Below are 17,762 nucleotides of genomic sequence, written 5' to 3' on the forward strand. Positions count from 1 at the left end.
TCTAACCGTAGCTGGTCGGCTGTGTGGAGGCTATGGAAGCACACCTGATGCTTCTTGCCTCTGCGCACCTGGGAGCGCAAACGCAATTCGCTAGCCACTGCCTTATAAAGCTCTCCTAAACTGCCTGATATTTGTTTGTTTGAAGGGGTGGAAAAGGGGCATCGTGGCCAGACCCTTCGTGTAGAATAGTATCAGTTGAGATGCAATATTGTGTGTATGACTTCATATACCACAGGTATTTACAATTACCTTTTTAAAGAAAACTCTTGATTAAAACCATTTGCAAACCGCTAAACGTACTATGGTGTATAAATAACGGTGTTGACGATTTTCAAAAAACACTGTTGCATGAGTGATGCCGACAGAGTGCAAGAAATCCCCAGGACAACAGCGCTGGTTCACATGCGGCGAATCAGTTGGAATTCACAACTTCAGAGGCTGGTCATCATCCCCCACATCACTAGGCTTTCTAGAGATATTTTCAGCTAGAGCATTCTTTGAATAATGGTTAGCGAAACAAAATTAAAGGTCTCTAATAGGAGTTTTAATGTAGCAAAGCAGAATGTTGCACAATTCAGAGACAAAATAGCTCTGAGTGAACTTGAAGCATTTCTTTCCATACTTTTGTATTGTGCCCCTAACCCTCGAGTTGCAATTTTACAGTAGTTTTAAGTTAAGAAACATGCAGCAGCAGGGCTCCTGCCTTGCAGCAGCAGGGCTCCTGCCTTGCAGCAGCAGGGCTCCTGCCTTGCTGCACTTCCCACCTGCAGCCGGGACAAGCCGTGGTCCGATGCTGTGGCATTAGCCAAGGTTCAGGCAGGGAGCCCAAAGCGGCAAGTAACCTGCCAGAGCTGAGAGGGGAGGTGGATGGGAATTCCACTTTTGAAGACAGCTTCTCGGCACTGCTATAACCCTGCTAAGAATTCATTCTACAGAAATTCAGTTGTCCTAAAATCAACAGAGCAACAGTGCTGCTTCTTTTACCCCTATCCTGCAAAATCCTGATGTTTCCTTCATCCTCAGTTTGGTTCAAAGTGGCCTTTGTATGGAGCTCAACCAACCAAAATGAATAATTTTTAGGTAGGGCTGGTTTTCAGAAGAATCAGCCACAGGTAGTGACTTTTTGCTTTTCACATGTACCTCCTTTGTTTTCTGCTGACAGAAGGTGGGGAGGACAGGATGATGCAGGCAGGGCAGGCATTGCTACGGCAACTCCAATTTAGAGCAATTGAAGCTGCTGTGTAACTGTACCCTCAGTGGGGATGGGTGCACATCCCCAACCACCCGTTCTCCCTCCCCCCGCGTTTGTAGGAGTTTGATTTTGTGAGCTGTCTTTCTCTTTCTGCATGATAAACACGTTAGAAAGTTATGGGTGGGAGGAGGAGCTGAGAAGAGGTAGAGAAAGCAGCACTGATAAGGCCCTTGCCACAGTCCCATTTTCGCAGAAGACCAGGTGAAACAATGTATGTTTATCTGAAGGTGCAAGGCTGGAGCTTTACACTAGGATTAGGGCTTCTATTTGAGGCGGGGAACTTGTCACAGAGAGCAGCTGGGGAAATGCAGTAGCAGAGTGCTACGGGAGTTGTTGCAGAATTGCGCTGCTGGTCGGTGATGGGACCGGACGTTTAAATAGGTCACGGGCTTAAAATTTGCCCATCTCAAAAAGGCTGCTTTACTGATAAGAGGGTTGGGAAAGGGGGCGGGGAGGAGGCTTCTATCAACACCTTGCCGTGGCAGCGGAGTGCCACTTAGCTAGGACAAGCTGCTTTGCTGAGTACTGATTTATGCCTGGTGCGACTTCCACCGGGATGCCTGGCAAAGTGGCTGTCCAGTTCCTCCTGCCTCAAGAGCTGAAAGGCTTTGTAGCAACTCGGGACCGTTTCAAGGTTTATCTTAACGAGTGCTGCTAAAAACTAGCGCTGACACGTTTCCTTGAAAATGCTCAACTGTAGCCTTTTGTGGCTGAATTGCTTAAGAAGCAGCATCTGAGCCACCCATTCTCCAGCGGTGGGGGGAGGCAGCTGGTGGTAGCAACGGCTCAAGCCGTCCCCAGCACTCTATTTCTGCTCATGAGTCAGATCTCCACAACTTCTACTCATTTTGTGCTTTGATATAAAATACAGAGCTATTCATTTGTCAGATTATTCATCTTGTTCCTGGAGGCAGGTTTTTGGGGGTTTTGTTGTTTTTCTTTTTTTTTTTTTCCAAAGGTTATTCACCCTGGCACCTCCACATCAGAGCAGCTTGTCCAAAACAAATCTGTTTTCTCAATGTCGTGCTGTAGTCCAGTAGCTTGTAATGAGTCCGGAGTGTTCTTCCTGAAGTGCAGGAATGTGCTCACTGGTTAAGCAAACCAGGCAAATCTAGTTAGCCACGGAGCAGGGAAATCTGCTTCTTCGGCAGTCGGTTACAAGAAAACAAAGGCAGGAGGCCAGCTTTCACGTTTCAGGCTTTGTCTGGATAAACTGAACAGCAGTGCCTTCAAAACTGAAATGTGTCAGCAGCTTGCCTTGCTCATCTTAAATAACTTAATTGTTCTCCCAAAGACGACTTTGGGAGATAAGTCATGCTTCTCTGATTGTGAAACACTGAACAAAAAATAAACCTATTGACTGAAATTTGGTCCCCTGTACGAATTTACTGACTCAGTGTAGTACATCAGTCAACTGGAGCAGAGCTGGACCACTGTGGAAAAGTCTGTTTGATTATCCGATTCATTTTAATTGAATGCTCTTTCCCTCTAGATGTAACAGAGCTTTTCTTCTGATTTAATGGAGGTCATGATGACAATTCAGCTAATTCTTTGAGACTGAAAATGCAATGCTGGGGGTTTCTTTTTTTCTTTACCACAGCAAGAAAGTACAATAAATTCATTGGCTATCAGCTCATCTGCTAACAAAAGAAAAGAGTCTTCACTGGGTCATGGAATTAGTCATAAATTTGGGTTGTTTATCAAGAAAAGAACCTAATTTTTTTTTTTTTTTGGCAGCTTTAATTGGTATTCCCTATCCTTATTTTTAAAGCCATATAACTATAAAGCTTAGCTTTCTTTTTGGTGCAGATTTCAGTGCCTTCAAGTTGGATTTGCATTCTCCTTCACATGTGGAAGGACATGTGTGAGTTGTATTGGATTCTTGACTATATTAACTAGGCTATTTATCCTAGCCAGGATGGACTGAAGTGAAAAACTGGAAATCTCAGTCACTGACACCTTCCCCTATTCTCTCTTTCCTTTCCCAAATATCCCTTCTTCTCATGGGTCTGGATGGGAAGCACAGTGGGAACAGTGAATCAGGACTATCAAGGCACTCCAGACATTTAAAATTAGAGGCCAATTCTACCTCTGTCTGGCTCTGTGGATCCTTCTGGCAAAACCCCACATGTGGAGGAGTGGCTCTGCCAAGGCTCCAGCAGATGCACCGTGTCCAGCTCTCCCTCCCTGAGGGCCCCCAAGCCGTTGACCCAATTCTCCAGGGTATTAAGTAGATGGGGGAGAAGGGAGAGGGCAGCCCCACAGGGGAGGGTGGTAGAGGAGGACAGCCCCCTTGATGAGCCTGTGGCATTGCCCTGCACTACAGCAGAACCAGATCAGCCCACCCTGGGCTCCCACACCTCCCAGCATTGATGCTTAGTTCCCAGCTCCGCCCGTCAAGTGGTACTGGCACCCATCTAGAAGCTGATGGCATGTGGGGATGAGCAAGCTTAGAGGGTAAAGGTGCTAAAAACACTCCTAAATCCTGGAAATCCTATGCCTTGTTAAAACTGCACTTATGCCTGCTTCACTTTATAACTCATCCCTGTCAACACAGCTAAGATCATCAGTCCGGTGTCTCCACATAAATACTTGCTGTTTCCCTGGAAGGTCAAGAGGCCTTGGCCGCAGCTCCTCTCCTACCTTCCTGTTTTGACTGAGGGAGGACAGGGCTTGGAGGGAAGGTTGTAGCAACCACACTGTACACAGGCGCTGCTTCTGAAACATAAGATTGGGCAAAGCACTCAAGAATAGCACTGGGTGAGGGCTTTTGGCAAGTTGCAACTTAGCTAAAAATGAGGTTCTGAGGTAGCCAAATCCATTCATAAATTGGAAGCAGTTTTGTGGAATAGTTTCAGGCAAAACAAATGGCAAAGCATTTCATTTTGGGCACTGGCAGTACAAGCTGAGGAATCAAAGAATTATTAAAGCAGTTGGAGGTAGCAGTTGCCTTTCCCTGAATAGCCCGCTGGTAAGGAAATCCACATGGGTGGTGGGAAACCAGATTCAGTCCTCCTCTCAGCCTCTGGGGATTAAATTCATATCACACAGCTCAGGGATATAACATGATCGTGGGGTATGTGATAGCTAGAGAGAGGCAAGAAGAAACACGCACAGGCTGGAGCAGGAGGAGCACCCTCCCCATGGGAAAGCACACTGCCCACTAGCCCCACAGCTCTGGATGCTGAAGAACTTGGTATGGCCTCTAGCCAGGAGGGAGAGAGACCCATTTCCCCAAATCTTTAACTACCACAAAGTAACCCTTGTGAGTGCCCAGACAGTCTGGGTTTTGTTTAAGAAGAAATTGCTGGTTTGAATCAGGGAAAGAGGAAAAGTTCATCCAGGGCTCCTGTATCCAGTCTGAGTGACCAAGTAAAAAAATCTGTCTTGCATAAGTAAAAACACTGTTTTGGCACCTTGAATTACTTTTTACACCCAAGATAGAAGCTGAACAGAGTAACTTTTCCTTGTACAGGTCTAACAGCTTCTAGTGCTCTCATAGGATCGTTTATGCCAAAAAGTTCCTCACACAAGGATGTGCATGCACAAACTATTTCAATCACTCTTAACGGTGCTGGCTGCACCCCTGCTGCAGGCTGCCTGCCTTCAGAGCTGCTGTAGGCTACTGTTAAGTCAAAAGAGATAATAAGTGATTTGTCCCCATGGTGGGATCTGGATCTCTCAGCTGCAGCAAGGGAGGCATTACACACAATTTAATTCCCCATTTTCCTCCTGGTCGTCACTGGCTTCCAAAACATGATCGGCTGGAGACAGCAATGATTTCAAGTGACTTGTAAAGAAAGTCACCTGGCCTGACCCAAAGCTACAGAATAGAGCATGTATTGAGAGTACCAGGGAGAAGTGACATCTGAGATCTCTGCAGACAGTGTCTTCTACTTCTTGATCTTTTCTCTATAAATTTCTCCTCCAGCTCAGACAACTAACTGTCTTCCTCCTGAGGTAAACCTCCCACTTGGCTTCTAGATTTTTTCTTGAAAGAGATGAGAGAGGGAGTGGTAAGAGCAGGGACTGCCCTAATATCCAAGTGTTCTTACAGCCTTAGCTTATTTCCCATGACATGCTAGTAAAATAAATATGTAAAGAAAATACATCAATCCATTTAATGTGAATGATTACACATGAATATGTGTTTGAACTCAGCAAGTACTGAGTCGGAAGTTAGCTCTCTACTGAAACGATCTCTATGAACCTACATAAAATCATCACAGAAGTAGACCAGGGAAATATTTTGCCTTTTTCTCCCATAAAAAAGTATTGAGAACCTGACTTGAACAGATCTGTGGAAGTCAGCTGGGATATTTGGCTATGGAACCTCATATTTATGCCCTGAACCTAAGAAGAGAATAAAGCTCCCAAAACAAAGTAATTTTTTTTAAAGTTGTTGGGCCATATCCCCTGACCAGCATTTCCAAAGGACATTGTGCACTTTAGAGTCCCTTTCAGTAACCACCACTGGCTTTCTCAAGCCATTTGGTTTTTAAGTTGCAGTATTACCTCATGCAGTACTAGTTCTTCTTGTCTTCAGGGAGGGCTTTGGAGCGGCAGAGCCACAGCTACCCGACACGTAGCAACATGCGGTCTTTCAGGGTTGGGATTTCTGAGATGTTTCAGAGGGTAGCCTTATGTTCCCTTGGTGTCTGAGGATATCCTAAAACCGTGCTTCCAAATGGAGATTTGTGCACTTGAGTCAAGGGCAGAAGGGAAGGAGATAAATTACAGCATCCCAGGAAGACAACTGTGCCTAATCTGCTATGTGTCCCAGAGGGCTCCTTGCCTGCCTGTTAGTAAACTCAGCCTAGCCTTCACATTGAACAATATTTGTCCTGAAACCAAATATCTGTAGCCAGATTACTCACAAAGTCGTGACTCAATTAGTTTCATGCTTGAAGGATTTAAACCATACTCAGGTGATTCTGCTTGCACAGGCTGCAGATGGCATGCCTTTCCTTCAGTGGCTGGCATCCTGGTGTTGAGTGATGCCCTCATTGATTAATCTCTCAGTTTTTACTCCTTATTCCTCTACTAAGTCAGTTACTGGCAAGACACAGTTGCCAAGAGCAGATAAAGGCAGGATGCCTAGGTATTTGATCCGCAGATGGCTTGAGGAGGTGGAGTGGCAGGCATCAGCTTTTAGCAGGCAGCAGAACAATATGGCTCTTGGGCAGGAGCCTGTGTGAGGATTCAAGACACTGTAGTGTCTCTGGGCTGTAGTATTGCCTTAATCCATCCCTGCTGTTTGCTACAGAGATGGAAAATATGCCAGGAAATAAGATAAATCCTTCCACAAATAAGATAGTGTTTTCACAGATTGGATTTTTTTTATAGCAAAGAGATGAGGGTATAGACTAGAAGAATAATCTAAAGGGTCTCCAACAAGTTCTGATTTCATAAATGCCTTTCTCTAAAAACTCAGTGTTGCATGACACATTTTAAAGATCCCTTTCATGTATGCTTTAATGGCATGCTTACTGCCTCTGAAAAGCAGAGCTCATTTATCTTGCATTCTCCTTTTCTCCTCTGCCATACAACTTTTCTGTTCTGCCACTGGAGCAGTCTTTCTCCATTTCTGTGTCTTTAACACTTTGCCTTCTCGGTGTTTAGCACTGACTTCTCCTCCCCTGTGTGCAGCCACCTCTTGACACCTCAATTCTTGCTACCTCTCTGTAATCTCGTGTTATACAGTGGAACATTTTTGGCTTTCATAAATGCAAGGTTGTATCTTTATCTCATTAAGAAAGGAAAACTAAGACAAAAAACCCTAAGAAAAAACAGGTAATTAGAAAAGGTAGATGCTTTTGTTCTGAAACATGGCAGACTCTAGAACTTCTAGCTTTTGTGTAAGAACTGTACTTTAACCATTAATTTCAAATTTTAAAGTCAGATTTGGCAAAATGACTTACCGCTTTCTGTCAATTTGGAGGAAAGATTCTTGTCCCTAACATTCTTGAGGACACAAGCTTTGTTCTTATTACTTTGATTTGCACAAAACCCATGGCTTTAAGACACTGCTGAATTTGCAAAATGCTCATTTACCTCCACATATATTCTCTGCTGAAATCTCTGCGGTTCTTCATTTCTATGAAACCTGAAGCTTAATAGAAAACAAATTCACAGTATTACTAATCTCTGCTTTGTGCCAATGGCTTCTGTTTCCAGCTGTGAACACAATCAGTGTCTAATCACGTGTGGCAGACTAAAAGTTGCACTTACTGAAGTGGTCAAAATGTAAAATTCCTAATGAGGATGGGCCCAGCATTGTAGATGAGTACGAATGAAAGACTAGCTTTCTAGCTACATATTTCATTAACCTATGGAGGACTTCTGAGCAAAATGACCACAAAATTGCTAGTCCTGGAAAATGGGGGATTTTTTAGTTTGCTCTGACGAGTAGATTGTGCTTAGAATGACTTCTTTCTTCCCCCCCCCGCCCCTACCACCTGAGAATGCCTTAAATTATAAGCCTTCCAAAAAAACCCTCTTCTTAAAAAGATAGTACCTCCAACCTATGCTGACATCTCAGCTGCTGCGTGAAAACACTTTCAGACTACTCCAGGACCAAGAGACATACACCCTTGCAGAGCAGAAGACTTCTACTAATGAAACCTCTGAGAGCCAGATAATTGCCTGGCCTTGTGTAGTGATGCCTGCTTACTCCAAGCAGGTGACCTGGCTCCTACAACCCACCTGGCACCACGTCATTTGGCTCCCAAAGACATGGTACCAAGACATGCAGACTTGGACACTGCAAGAGCACTCCAGAGGAAAACATTCTCAGAGCAGTGTGACATTTAGGAGATGACAACTTTGTCTGGAGGTCAGTACAGCTCTTGGATGGTGGATATCAGGTGCCAGCATCACCCACCAAGGTACATGTCCAGCTATGACATAAGGTAGAGTTGTGTTCAATCAGTCCAGATCCAAAATTAATAGAGGGTTAATCCAGATAAGCTTTTAGGATAGTAGCATTACTCAAACCCAGTCACAAGATTCTTGTTTGAAAAGTAACCAAACAGAGAACAGATCTTTTCCATTCCATAGCTGTGTATTGCACTGACTATAGCTGTTTCAATACACCCTTCTTCCAAAAACTACAAAGCTAGCTGTTACCAATGCAATGATACTAAGGCCAAATACTGACACCAAAAAAATAGTAATTTTTTTCTTGTCTTTTCCTCTGCCTTTCTAAACATACTGGGGTTTTTAACCCTGTGGAAGAGCCACAAGGAAAGCCCTCCTGTCTAAGTAAAAGTTAAGATTGTTTTACAGAAGATGGGACAGGGCATTATTGAAGAGGGGAAAAGCTGAACCCCTATGAGTGAGTAATCGGAATTACTGCAACTGAGAGATACGCTTTTTGGCAAGCACATTCAAAGCCCAATTTTCCAGGCAAAGCTCCATTTTTAAAATGTCCCAGACTGACTCCATACGTTAAATATGGCTGTACACTCCCATGTGTCCCTGACTCCCCACAGTCCTCCAAAGAACAGCATAAGCATGTTCTTGCAGCTCTTGTGGGAAGCTAACATCTGGGTTGTCTCTTTGGTTGACCTAAGAGGCCAGATTTGTCAAAACTTGAAAACGTTGTGCAGAAAATGTCTCTCTAGGCTTCATCAAAGCTGACTTCTTTTAGTTCAGCTAACTAGGTGGTGGAATTCCCCAAGTTTTACATTTGCCTTTGCAAACACTTCTTCGGACTGGCGCCAGAAACCTCTCCCCTTTAACTCTAGGGAACGAAGCAGAAGAACTACTGGCAACCTTTTCTTCTCTTTTATTGCACAAGCTGGTGCTTTGCCTTCTGCTTGTACCTCACACATCCCTGTGATTGCATTTCTTGTCTGAAGGGTGTTTTGATAACATCCACCCTTCCAGTTAGATTCATGCTTTCCAGGGCCTGCCAGCAGGCTATTGTGTCCTCCAGCTCTTCAGGAAACTTTCTCAGTCCACTCCACTAGCACTGCAAGCATGGGAACCCACATGCACATCATTTGCCTGGTTTGCTTTAATCCTCTAGCTGCCAGCAGAGAGGAAAGGCAGCTCTTTAGCTTCAGTTTGCATAAACTGAATTTGCATCAAGTGAAAAGTTGCAGCGATCCTAAAACTGAGGATTCTGCAATCAAGCGATAAAAATAACTCCAGCAACTTCTGCCAGCTACAATAATAAAGCTTTCCTAAAGACAGCTTCGGCTAAATGCTAGAATAACAATGTAAGAGGAATTCTAGAAATGCTAAATCTGCAGTTATGCAATCTAATTTCTGTTGTACGGACAAACCTCATGCTTTAGGCCACTGATAGAGCATCAGGTTAGAGGAGAAGGGCATCCCTTGTTCATGCTCATTCACAGTGTGACACAAGGCCACAAGTGTCACCATTCCCCCCATCTTCTCTAGGAATCCATATTTGTTGTCCTCCACCTTCCAAGGCAACACACTGCATGACATAAAGCAAACTTCTGGGCCAGCATAGCAGCTTGTGGCTCTCAGCTCTGTTCTCTGCCTCCATTCCCAGCTATACCTGCTTTTGCAGAGAACCCTTTGCTGGGTTGTGCTTCCTGGATGGTGGCTGCCAATGCTTCCGGAGGATGAAAGCCAGATTTTCCTGTGTTTGAGAGAGAGGGATGTGCTGGCGGTTGCATTTTCCAAGAAAGAGGTGTACAGTACAGCTTCTCTTTTACAAGGTTAAACAATTCTAAGAATGTACCCTTGTGTGGCTCATATCCTCTGGCTTTGTAAACTCAACCTGTGCTTTCCTGCAGTGCCTTCAGTACACATGCTTTCTATGCTCTGTTCCTAACATCTTCAGCCAATCCTTCTTGCCAGTTTGTCCGGAAAACAGGCAAATGGAAATAAGGAATTGGGCTTCTAGAAACTTGTATAAGAATTTGTGTGTGAGTGCCGAGCTCTGGTGAAGGAGGCTCTGAGCCCAGGAATGTACCTACTTTCTCCTTCCTGTATTTAGCTGACTAAGATTCCTAAACAGCAACTCCACATCTTAAATTATAGGTTAGGACTGGAGCGCTTGGCCCACAGTTTGGGTCTCTTGTATAATTCTGCTGCAGTTAAGCTCAGATTTTTTCCAGGAGATGGCCCTGTGTCTCCTAACACCTCAAGCTTTTCTTCCTAGGATCGTTATTTCCAGCTGAGGGACTGGATAACATTGCACTAACCAGGTGAGATGCTCAGGACTAAGGTAAAGGGCACTTCTCCTAAAGCACTTCCCTGAAGTGCTGCTTCCTCAGCTCTCATGTGCTGCTGACACTGGCGCAACTCCATAGAGCTGCGCGTGTGAAAGGCAGAGCAGAATCTGAGAGCCTGAGTCAGACTGTTTTCCTTTACTGTGTGGACTAACAAAAAATAAATTACAATAGTGATGTTAAGACATACAAGCAGTGGCGTGGTTTTGCAAGATTAGAGTCTACCACCAATGTGTGCTGTTAGCTTTGTCTTTGGAGATAACCCTCTTAACCAGCTGGAAAGCCAATGGAAATTGCTGACCAGAAAAAGATGCTGTAGAAAAAGCAAAAGAATTGGAGGGCAGCTGAACTGTGACACTTAAATAACAGTAATAATTTGGAAAACCACTAACACTGCTGAGCAAATACTGTTCTACTTGAGAGGGAAGAGAAAAATTCATGGGTATGCCTGCACAAAAATATTCTCCTGTGGCTTGGTCATATGCAATCATGAACAAAACTGCAACTGTTCATTTGCTACGGTAGGGAAAATAGTTTTTGACAAAATGGGATGTGATGGAAGGTGTCTGGAATAAACATTAAAAAATATGAAAGTTTATGGTCTCAGAGGAAAAAGAGAGCAGACCCTTTCAGACAGACAGGACTGATGAAGCACATTGCTTTTTCAGACTCACAGAAAGTGGTAACTGTCCAGTTGGCTACTTCATCTATGGAGAAGGGGCCAAATTGCTGCTTCATTTCTTCCAGTGAAGGTGCATATCTGAGTCTGCCCCCCCATCCCTTCTGTTCCATTTATTTACCATGGAGCCTGAAGGAAACTGATACTGGTTTAATCTGCCATGTGTGGTGGTAAATCAGCAGGTTTACAAGCTATTGATTGAGAGAGGGAATAACTGTGTGTATTGTTTCCTTAAACTTTATGATCTTAAGAATAACAGATGCTATTGAAAAAATTTATTAGCAATGGAGCAAATTGTTCTAGTCAATCAAGAAGTTTTTCTTTTATCATAAAACATGCGATAAATTTAGTAACTTTTTTGGCACAAATCAGTGACTGACTGCAAGAACACCGAAGATAAATATCTGACTTCCAGTGTACAAAATTCCAGTTCTAAAACAAGTCCTTGATCAAAGTGGCATAGTTGTAGGGCACACTGATTAAAAGCTGAAACATTAATTATAGCTAAGGATCAAGCATAGCTCTTATCTACACTTAAATAAAAAGTAATAAAAAGCAAAGATTTGTCTTAAGGCCAAAACCAAAGAGTCCTGAATTACTACTGATAAAACCCAAAGAGTTTATGGCATGGAGACATTTCAGTACCTCATCTGGTATTTCTACTTCTCTATATGTGAGCCCTGCTTATTTGGGAATGGTACAAGAATAAAGGCCTACCTGGAATGAATAGACAGCATAGGCAACTGCATTTTAGATAGCAGACCCTAGTGAGTATAACCTGCAGCAAGGAGAAGGAAGAGGTCTGGGATTCCAAGTAAAGGTGGCTGCTCCATGGCCAAATAGCCTGGGAGATACTGCTTTACCAGGTGCTGTGGTTGGAGTGGTGCCGGTCCTTATACAACACAGTCATATCATAAACTTTTATCTACACTTAAATAAAAGACGGGTTTCAGTTGTTAATCTCTGATCTGGTCACTACTAAAGACTTTAATTCCATGAAAGACAGAAGAGATTAAAACACCTCAGGTTGAGCAGCAAGGTAGAGGGGAAAGATCGAGGTTTGTACCTTCTCTGATAGAAAGATGTATGAGCAGTGGTGATCTGAGTCATCCAACTTTAGTATGGTCTGTCAGGAAACAATGGAACAAGATATGACATTTAAGGAAACACTTCTAAAAAGCAGCAATACCACAACATGACTAGCCTGTGCAACTCATCAGCACAGTTTACCACAGCCTATTAGTGCAGGATTTGGAAGGATTAAACACATGAAATCCTAGAAATGATAGTTTCTCCATTACAATGAAAGTTAACATATGGTATAAAGTTTCCAGACTCACAGATGTCTCAGACCTTCAGCTGGGATGGTTCAATAGAGGCAGAATTTTCCAAAAACTGTTCCCTAGGTTGTTTTGCATTTTTATATGGAGCACCTTAGACCAGAATCTGTCAGAACTAATACACCACATCAGATTAAATGAACTGGTGCAATGAAAATATTTATATTTAATGTAAACCCATCTCTAGCCATTGGTAATCAAGGTCTGATCCAAAAAAAGCCTCTCCAAGCCCCTGAAGAATAAGATTGTTCCTTGAGATGGAGGAGTCTTTCACAGGATTGTTTGTACAGATGTAAGTCCCATGCAAAAATTAAGAAACATGTAGAAGTTCAGCTCTAACATGAGTCAACTGCTTCAGCCAAAAGCAGTTGCAGTAATTGTAAGCTTTCTCATTTTTCTCTATTCTACTCTTCTCCCAAGTTTGCAATTGTGCTGTTCCCTTATATGTGAGACTCTACCTTTCCCGACCTATTCCTTCTGCTTTTCTTACTGACCAAAGTGGCCCTGGTGTCCAAGAAAAGACGCAACTCAATAATCAATGTTTCCTTACTTGATGGAGTTTGGTTTACAGTTCAGGAAACAACAGGGAGCTGTGTTCATGCAATCTCTCAAACATGCGAAAAGAAGAGAGAAAATTCTGGTACCAGGTTCACTTTCAGGCCTCATTTTCAGGCTCTTCAACAAATGGAAAACAAAAAAAAAAAAATTCTTAAGATCTGCATTAAGGTTAATGCATCACTTTCCTCTAAATATTCTTCTTTCATACGCTTGAATGGTAAAAGTGAAACAGGCTGAAGCAATCTAAAAGTCACATAGTTTCAAAAATCAGGTTTCAGAGAGGAAACACTGACCGCAATTTGGAAATACATTTCTCTTTCAGACAACTAATCATCACTTAAACCTGAGCTCACCAGACCTTTAAGCTGAGTCCTGTTGTTCTGTGCTAATCAGTTTGAGCTTTGCAACTGCAGCTACAGCCTTGTGCAGCTCATTGCTGGGGCAGAGGTCTGAGGTTACTGTCATCAGTAACAGCAGGCTTGTAATACTCATGTCAGAGCTTTCTTCCTGATGCCTCTCTCAAATCTTTCCTTGCAGGTTCAGGCAGGGACAAAGCAGCGAACATGTTGGAGGTTGTCACTACTCCATGCCTCACACTTCTGTAATGCTGCCCAACATGCCCCAAGTGAAAACTAGCCATTGACTCGTCCTGAAAGGTTGTTGGCTGCCATGGTCTTTATTACAACCTACTAACAACTAGGAAAGGGCCCTGGCAGGGGCCAAGCGTGCTTTTGGGAGGCTCCCACAATAAAAGCAGCAAAGCACTGAAACAAGTGTTTCGTTGTCTCTCTCAATTAAGCAAACAGCATTGCATCATCACTGCTGTAAATACTGTAGAGTGCCAAATTGTGCCATTTTTGCCTCTGAGCCCTCGCTCATGTTCGTCATAAATCAGGGCAAGCGTGAGCGGCTTTGCATTTTAAGTAACCTCTGGGCACTGTGTGCTGGAGCAGAAAGTCCCCACAGGCCCAAACAGAAGTTGGTCCATTTGTGTCCAACAGCAGTCAGTTGGGATGGGACACTGAAGAGCAGAGGAAGCAGGCTGGAATATAGTCCTATTATCCTAGAATAGTCTGTCACCAGCCCACAGCTCTAGGACTGAAAGAGAGAAGTTGACCCTCATGTGTCAGCAGGAATCCTTCTCACATGAACATGGAAGGGAAGACCAATGTCCTTGATCACTGCAGCATCCTATAGCAGCTATGAGTTTCACACCTAATTCATCAGGTGATGGAAGAACAGCTGTTTATTTCATGGCAAACTCCTGGACAGCCAAGCCAGTGGCAGCTGTAAAAGGACAGAGAGGAGAGAGAGCCATTGCTGTGGTGAAAAGTGGTCCTTCCTAACAACACTTACTGCCAGTCCTGCTTCTCGTCTTCCCTTGGCATCAGCAAAACCAACAAATTTGACGTTCTCTTTGTACCTTCTCATTTCCAGATGTCTCTGACATCTGTTTTCTTCATAGGAGAAGCCGTGTGGTTTTGGCCCTGCATTTGCAGGTAGCAGAATTCAACTCTTGGCATTTGTTGCTGACAGACAACAACACAGCAGAGCAAGTTGACTCCCCCTATTTCTCTTTTTCTTAAAGTGAATCAGATGTCCCTGTCATAGGAGAGCAATGCCCATGAAAAGGGTGGGAGAATAGTCTTGCTGCATGTTGCTGAGAGCCCTTGACCACCTTAGAGCTGCTCTCTCATTATACAAAGTGTAGGAACAGTAAGATGTTTTCAGTACAATTCCAGTGTCCAGAACAAATAATTTTGGTAACCAGTTTTATGCTTTTTTGCTTGGTTTAGCCTACGTGTAATTTTGCTTGCCGCAGTGGCTAATGGAAAATATGACTGTTACGAAAAAACAAGCTTATTCTGAATTTTGGCAGTGATGAGTAAATATAAATGCAGTACACAGTACAAAAATGTCACTTGGACTTTTTAGGTTTCTTGGGCTCATCTTAAACTGAAGCAATAAAATGTATATAAATGTATATTAAGACAACTACTGGTTCTTAACTACACAATAAAGGAACTGTCCAGAACTGGGAATATCAGTAGACAGTCCTGAGTTATCACCCTTAGGATTGTGCTACCACCAATGGTAAAGAATGAGTAAGGAATTTTATCAAATGGCTGTTGTGGGAAAGTCCTTGCTCTCTAGGTGACAATTTCTGAAATAATTTTTTATATAAAATACATTCAATTCTACTTTCTGAGGACTGTAGTACTCTCTCTTTCACAACACAGAAAAGTTTTTGCTTTGCTGCTTTTTCCAGTCCAATTTCACATTCACAACAGTTTTGAGGAAAAGTGCACAGCACTTTTTTATTTAGAAATTGAAACACAGATATCTGGGGAGGTAAGGGATGGTCAGACTGGATGAATTTAAGCATGAATCTTGTGCTTATCTCAGTGACTCTATAGCGTTGAAGGGAAGGTGAGCAGGAGGCTGAAGCTATGTTTATTCTTCTCCCACCAGACCCCCAAGGGTTCCTGTCTGGAGGCAGTGAAGATTGCCATTGATGCTGGCTACCGCCACATCGACGGTGCCTTTGTCTACTTCAATGAGCATGAAGTGGGACAAGCCATCCGGGAGAAGATTGCTGAAGGAAAGATCAAGCGAGAAGACATTTTTTACTGTGGCAAGGTGAGAAGCTGTGCTCATATTATTTACACTAAATCCAGGATTTCCGTGAATGGTCTTTCTTAAGAATGCCGGTGGTCAACATCTGGCATGTTTCCTTCCAGATCCAACATCCTTTATTTTTCTTTCCTAGCATTACCATAATGCCTCAGATCTTTATGAACACTAGCTTTTCTGTTAGGCACAGGAATCACTGTTGTTCTCTGTTTAAATCTCTGATAGCAACGGGAACCATGCAACATCCATTCTGCTTAGTATTGTAGGTACCTGCAAGTTAAGACCATTGCTACACTCAGCCGTGTTGCCTAAACTGTTACTGTACCACACACTGTGCTGTCATGCACATTTTTATAGCCACACACTGAGCCTGATATGGACAATGATCCTACCAATGAGTTATTTTCTGTCAGAGTGATTCCCTGTACAGGTTTGCCATGAGGTTGCACAATGAAAGGGGTGGGAGCAAGCATGTGCATGCCAGTGTCTAAGTATGGGAGAACAGCAAGTGCTTACATTGATATTACTGCCAGAAAATTACTCATCAAGCTACACCCTTAGTTACTGTATCACCTGTCATTAAAAAGTTCTACGATGATGAATCAACTTACTTGGAGAGAAGATGTCATTACACTCCTGCTCTAGAGCAACAAGGCTGGAGTAATGCATGAACTAGTTAATACTTTACAGTCTTAGCTGTAAAAATTTACTTTCTCCTAGAAGAATCAAATCCCTTGTCCAATGAGGTGTCTGACAAAAGCTGTTACAACTTCAATGACTATATCCCAGGTACAAGAAAGCTCATTGCACATTGTCGAATAAGGGTTGATGGTTCCCATCCAGTTTTTAAGGGAGCTTATGGCCTCAAATTGCCCTTCCTGCAGTGCTTCTTTGAACATATTAGCCTAATATTTTCCCTTTCTCCTTTCCCAAATAAGACGTAATGCACAAAAGTTACTCAACAGACTTGCAAATAAACACTGTTCCTAGAGTGAAAGATCCCATGAGATAAAACACTGTGAGCAATTTGGTTAAGTTCTATCATCTGGGAAACTAAGCTTTGTATTGGGTAGTTTACAGACCAAGTGGATTTTCAGCAGCTATAGAACAATATTCAAGTACAGCAATTTCCAATCTGTAAAATATGCAACTCTTTTCCAAGTTTCCTGCCTGATTCTGCTGGTAGCAACCTTGCCATCCTGAGAAAAACTTCGTGTCCTCAAATTTTCTGCCTTTATCAGGGAAGTTTGTCAGTCTCTCGTATGTCAAATATGTTGATTTGGATCAATGAAAATATTTGGTTTTGACTGTTTAATAGTTTCACTACTGCAAATTAGCAGTAATATTTCAAATCAAAACCACAAAATCATGCCAAAAGGTTAGAATCAGATGTCCCAACAAATCTGAGTATTTTAACTTTTTCAACTTCTTCCCCTGCAGTTTATTTTCCCATATCAACCTTTAAAGTCTGTAAAAGCACACCTCCCGGTAAATTTTCCAAACTTACTTTATTATTAAGCCTTTCTATATTCAGTTGTCTGATCTAATCACTAGATGATTCTTCTAGTTGATAATCACTACTTAAACATTGAGTTACCTGCAAAACTGCAGATCCTGTAAGCCTTAGGGCTGCAACACAGAGTAACATGACAATCAGTGCCTGTGGTCCCAGCCTGCCTTGTCTCTGTGAGATGGGACACACATGGATTTACCTTATTGTTGTGTCCTGTTCGTGCCTGACAAAATTTCAGGTGCTCAGGATAATAGTTCATTGTAGCGATTCTGTAGTCTTTAAATTTAGAGTTCAAGGGCAGAAGTGGAATATATTCTTCAACCTATTCAATCCATCACAATCCAGGATTTTCACAGGTTTCACTGAACACTTTCGCAGGAGCCCTGAACTTCCCAGGAAGAGTGGGAATGGATGTCCCTTGCCTTATGTGTTTATGTATCTTTAGTTTTATGTACCTCACAAACTTATGTGTCTTACAAATTACTGGCAAATATCAAACCACCAGTAGATACATCAGGCATTGATTGGTAAGTGACTGACACGAGCTGTTGCATTCTTGGAAGCAGTCAAGCAC

General features: G+C 42.8%; 1 protein-coding gene across 1 annotated transcript in view; it reads left to right on the forward strand.

Moving 5' to 3' along the window:
- Positions 1-17,762, forward strand: part of AKR1D1 (aldo-keto reductase family 1 member D1) — a 35,146-nt gene that overhangs the window by 904 nt on the left and 16,480 nt on the right. Inside the window, exon 2 of the mRNA XM_051784724.1 lies at positions 15,514-15,681. Coding sequence (XP_051640684.1) covers positions 15,514-15,681 — 168 coding nt within the window. The remainder of the gene's footprint in view (positions 1-15,513; positions 15,682-17,762) is intronic.

This window comes from Manacus candei, unplaced genomic scaffold, assembly GCF_025592945.1.
Source record: "Manacus candei isolate 608988 ecotype Guabito, Panama unplaced genomic scaffold, ASM2559294v1 h1tg000018l, whole genome shotgun sequence".
In the NCBI taxonomy this organism is placed as follows: Eukaryota; Metazoa; Chordata; class Aves; order Passeriformes; family Pipridae; genus Manacus; species Manacus candei.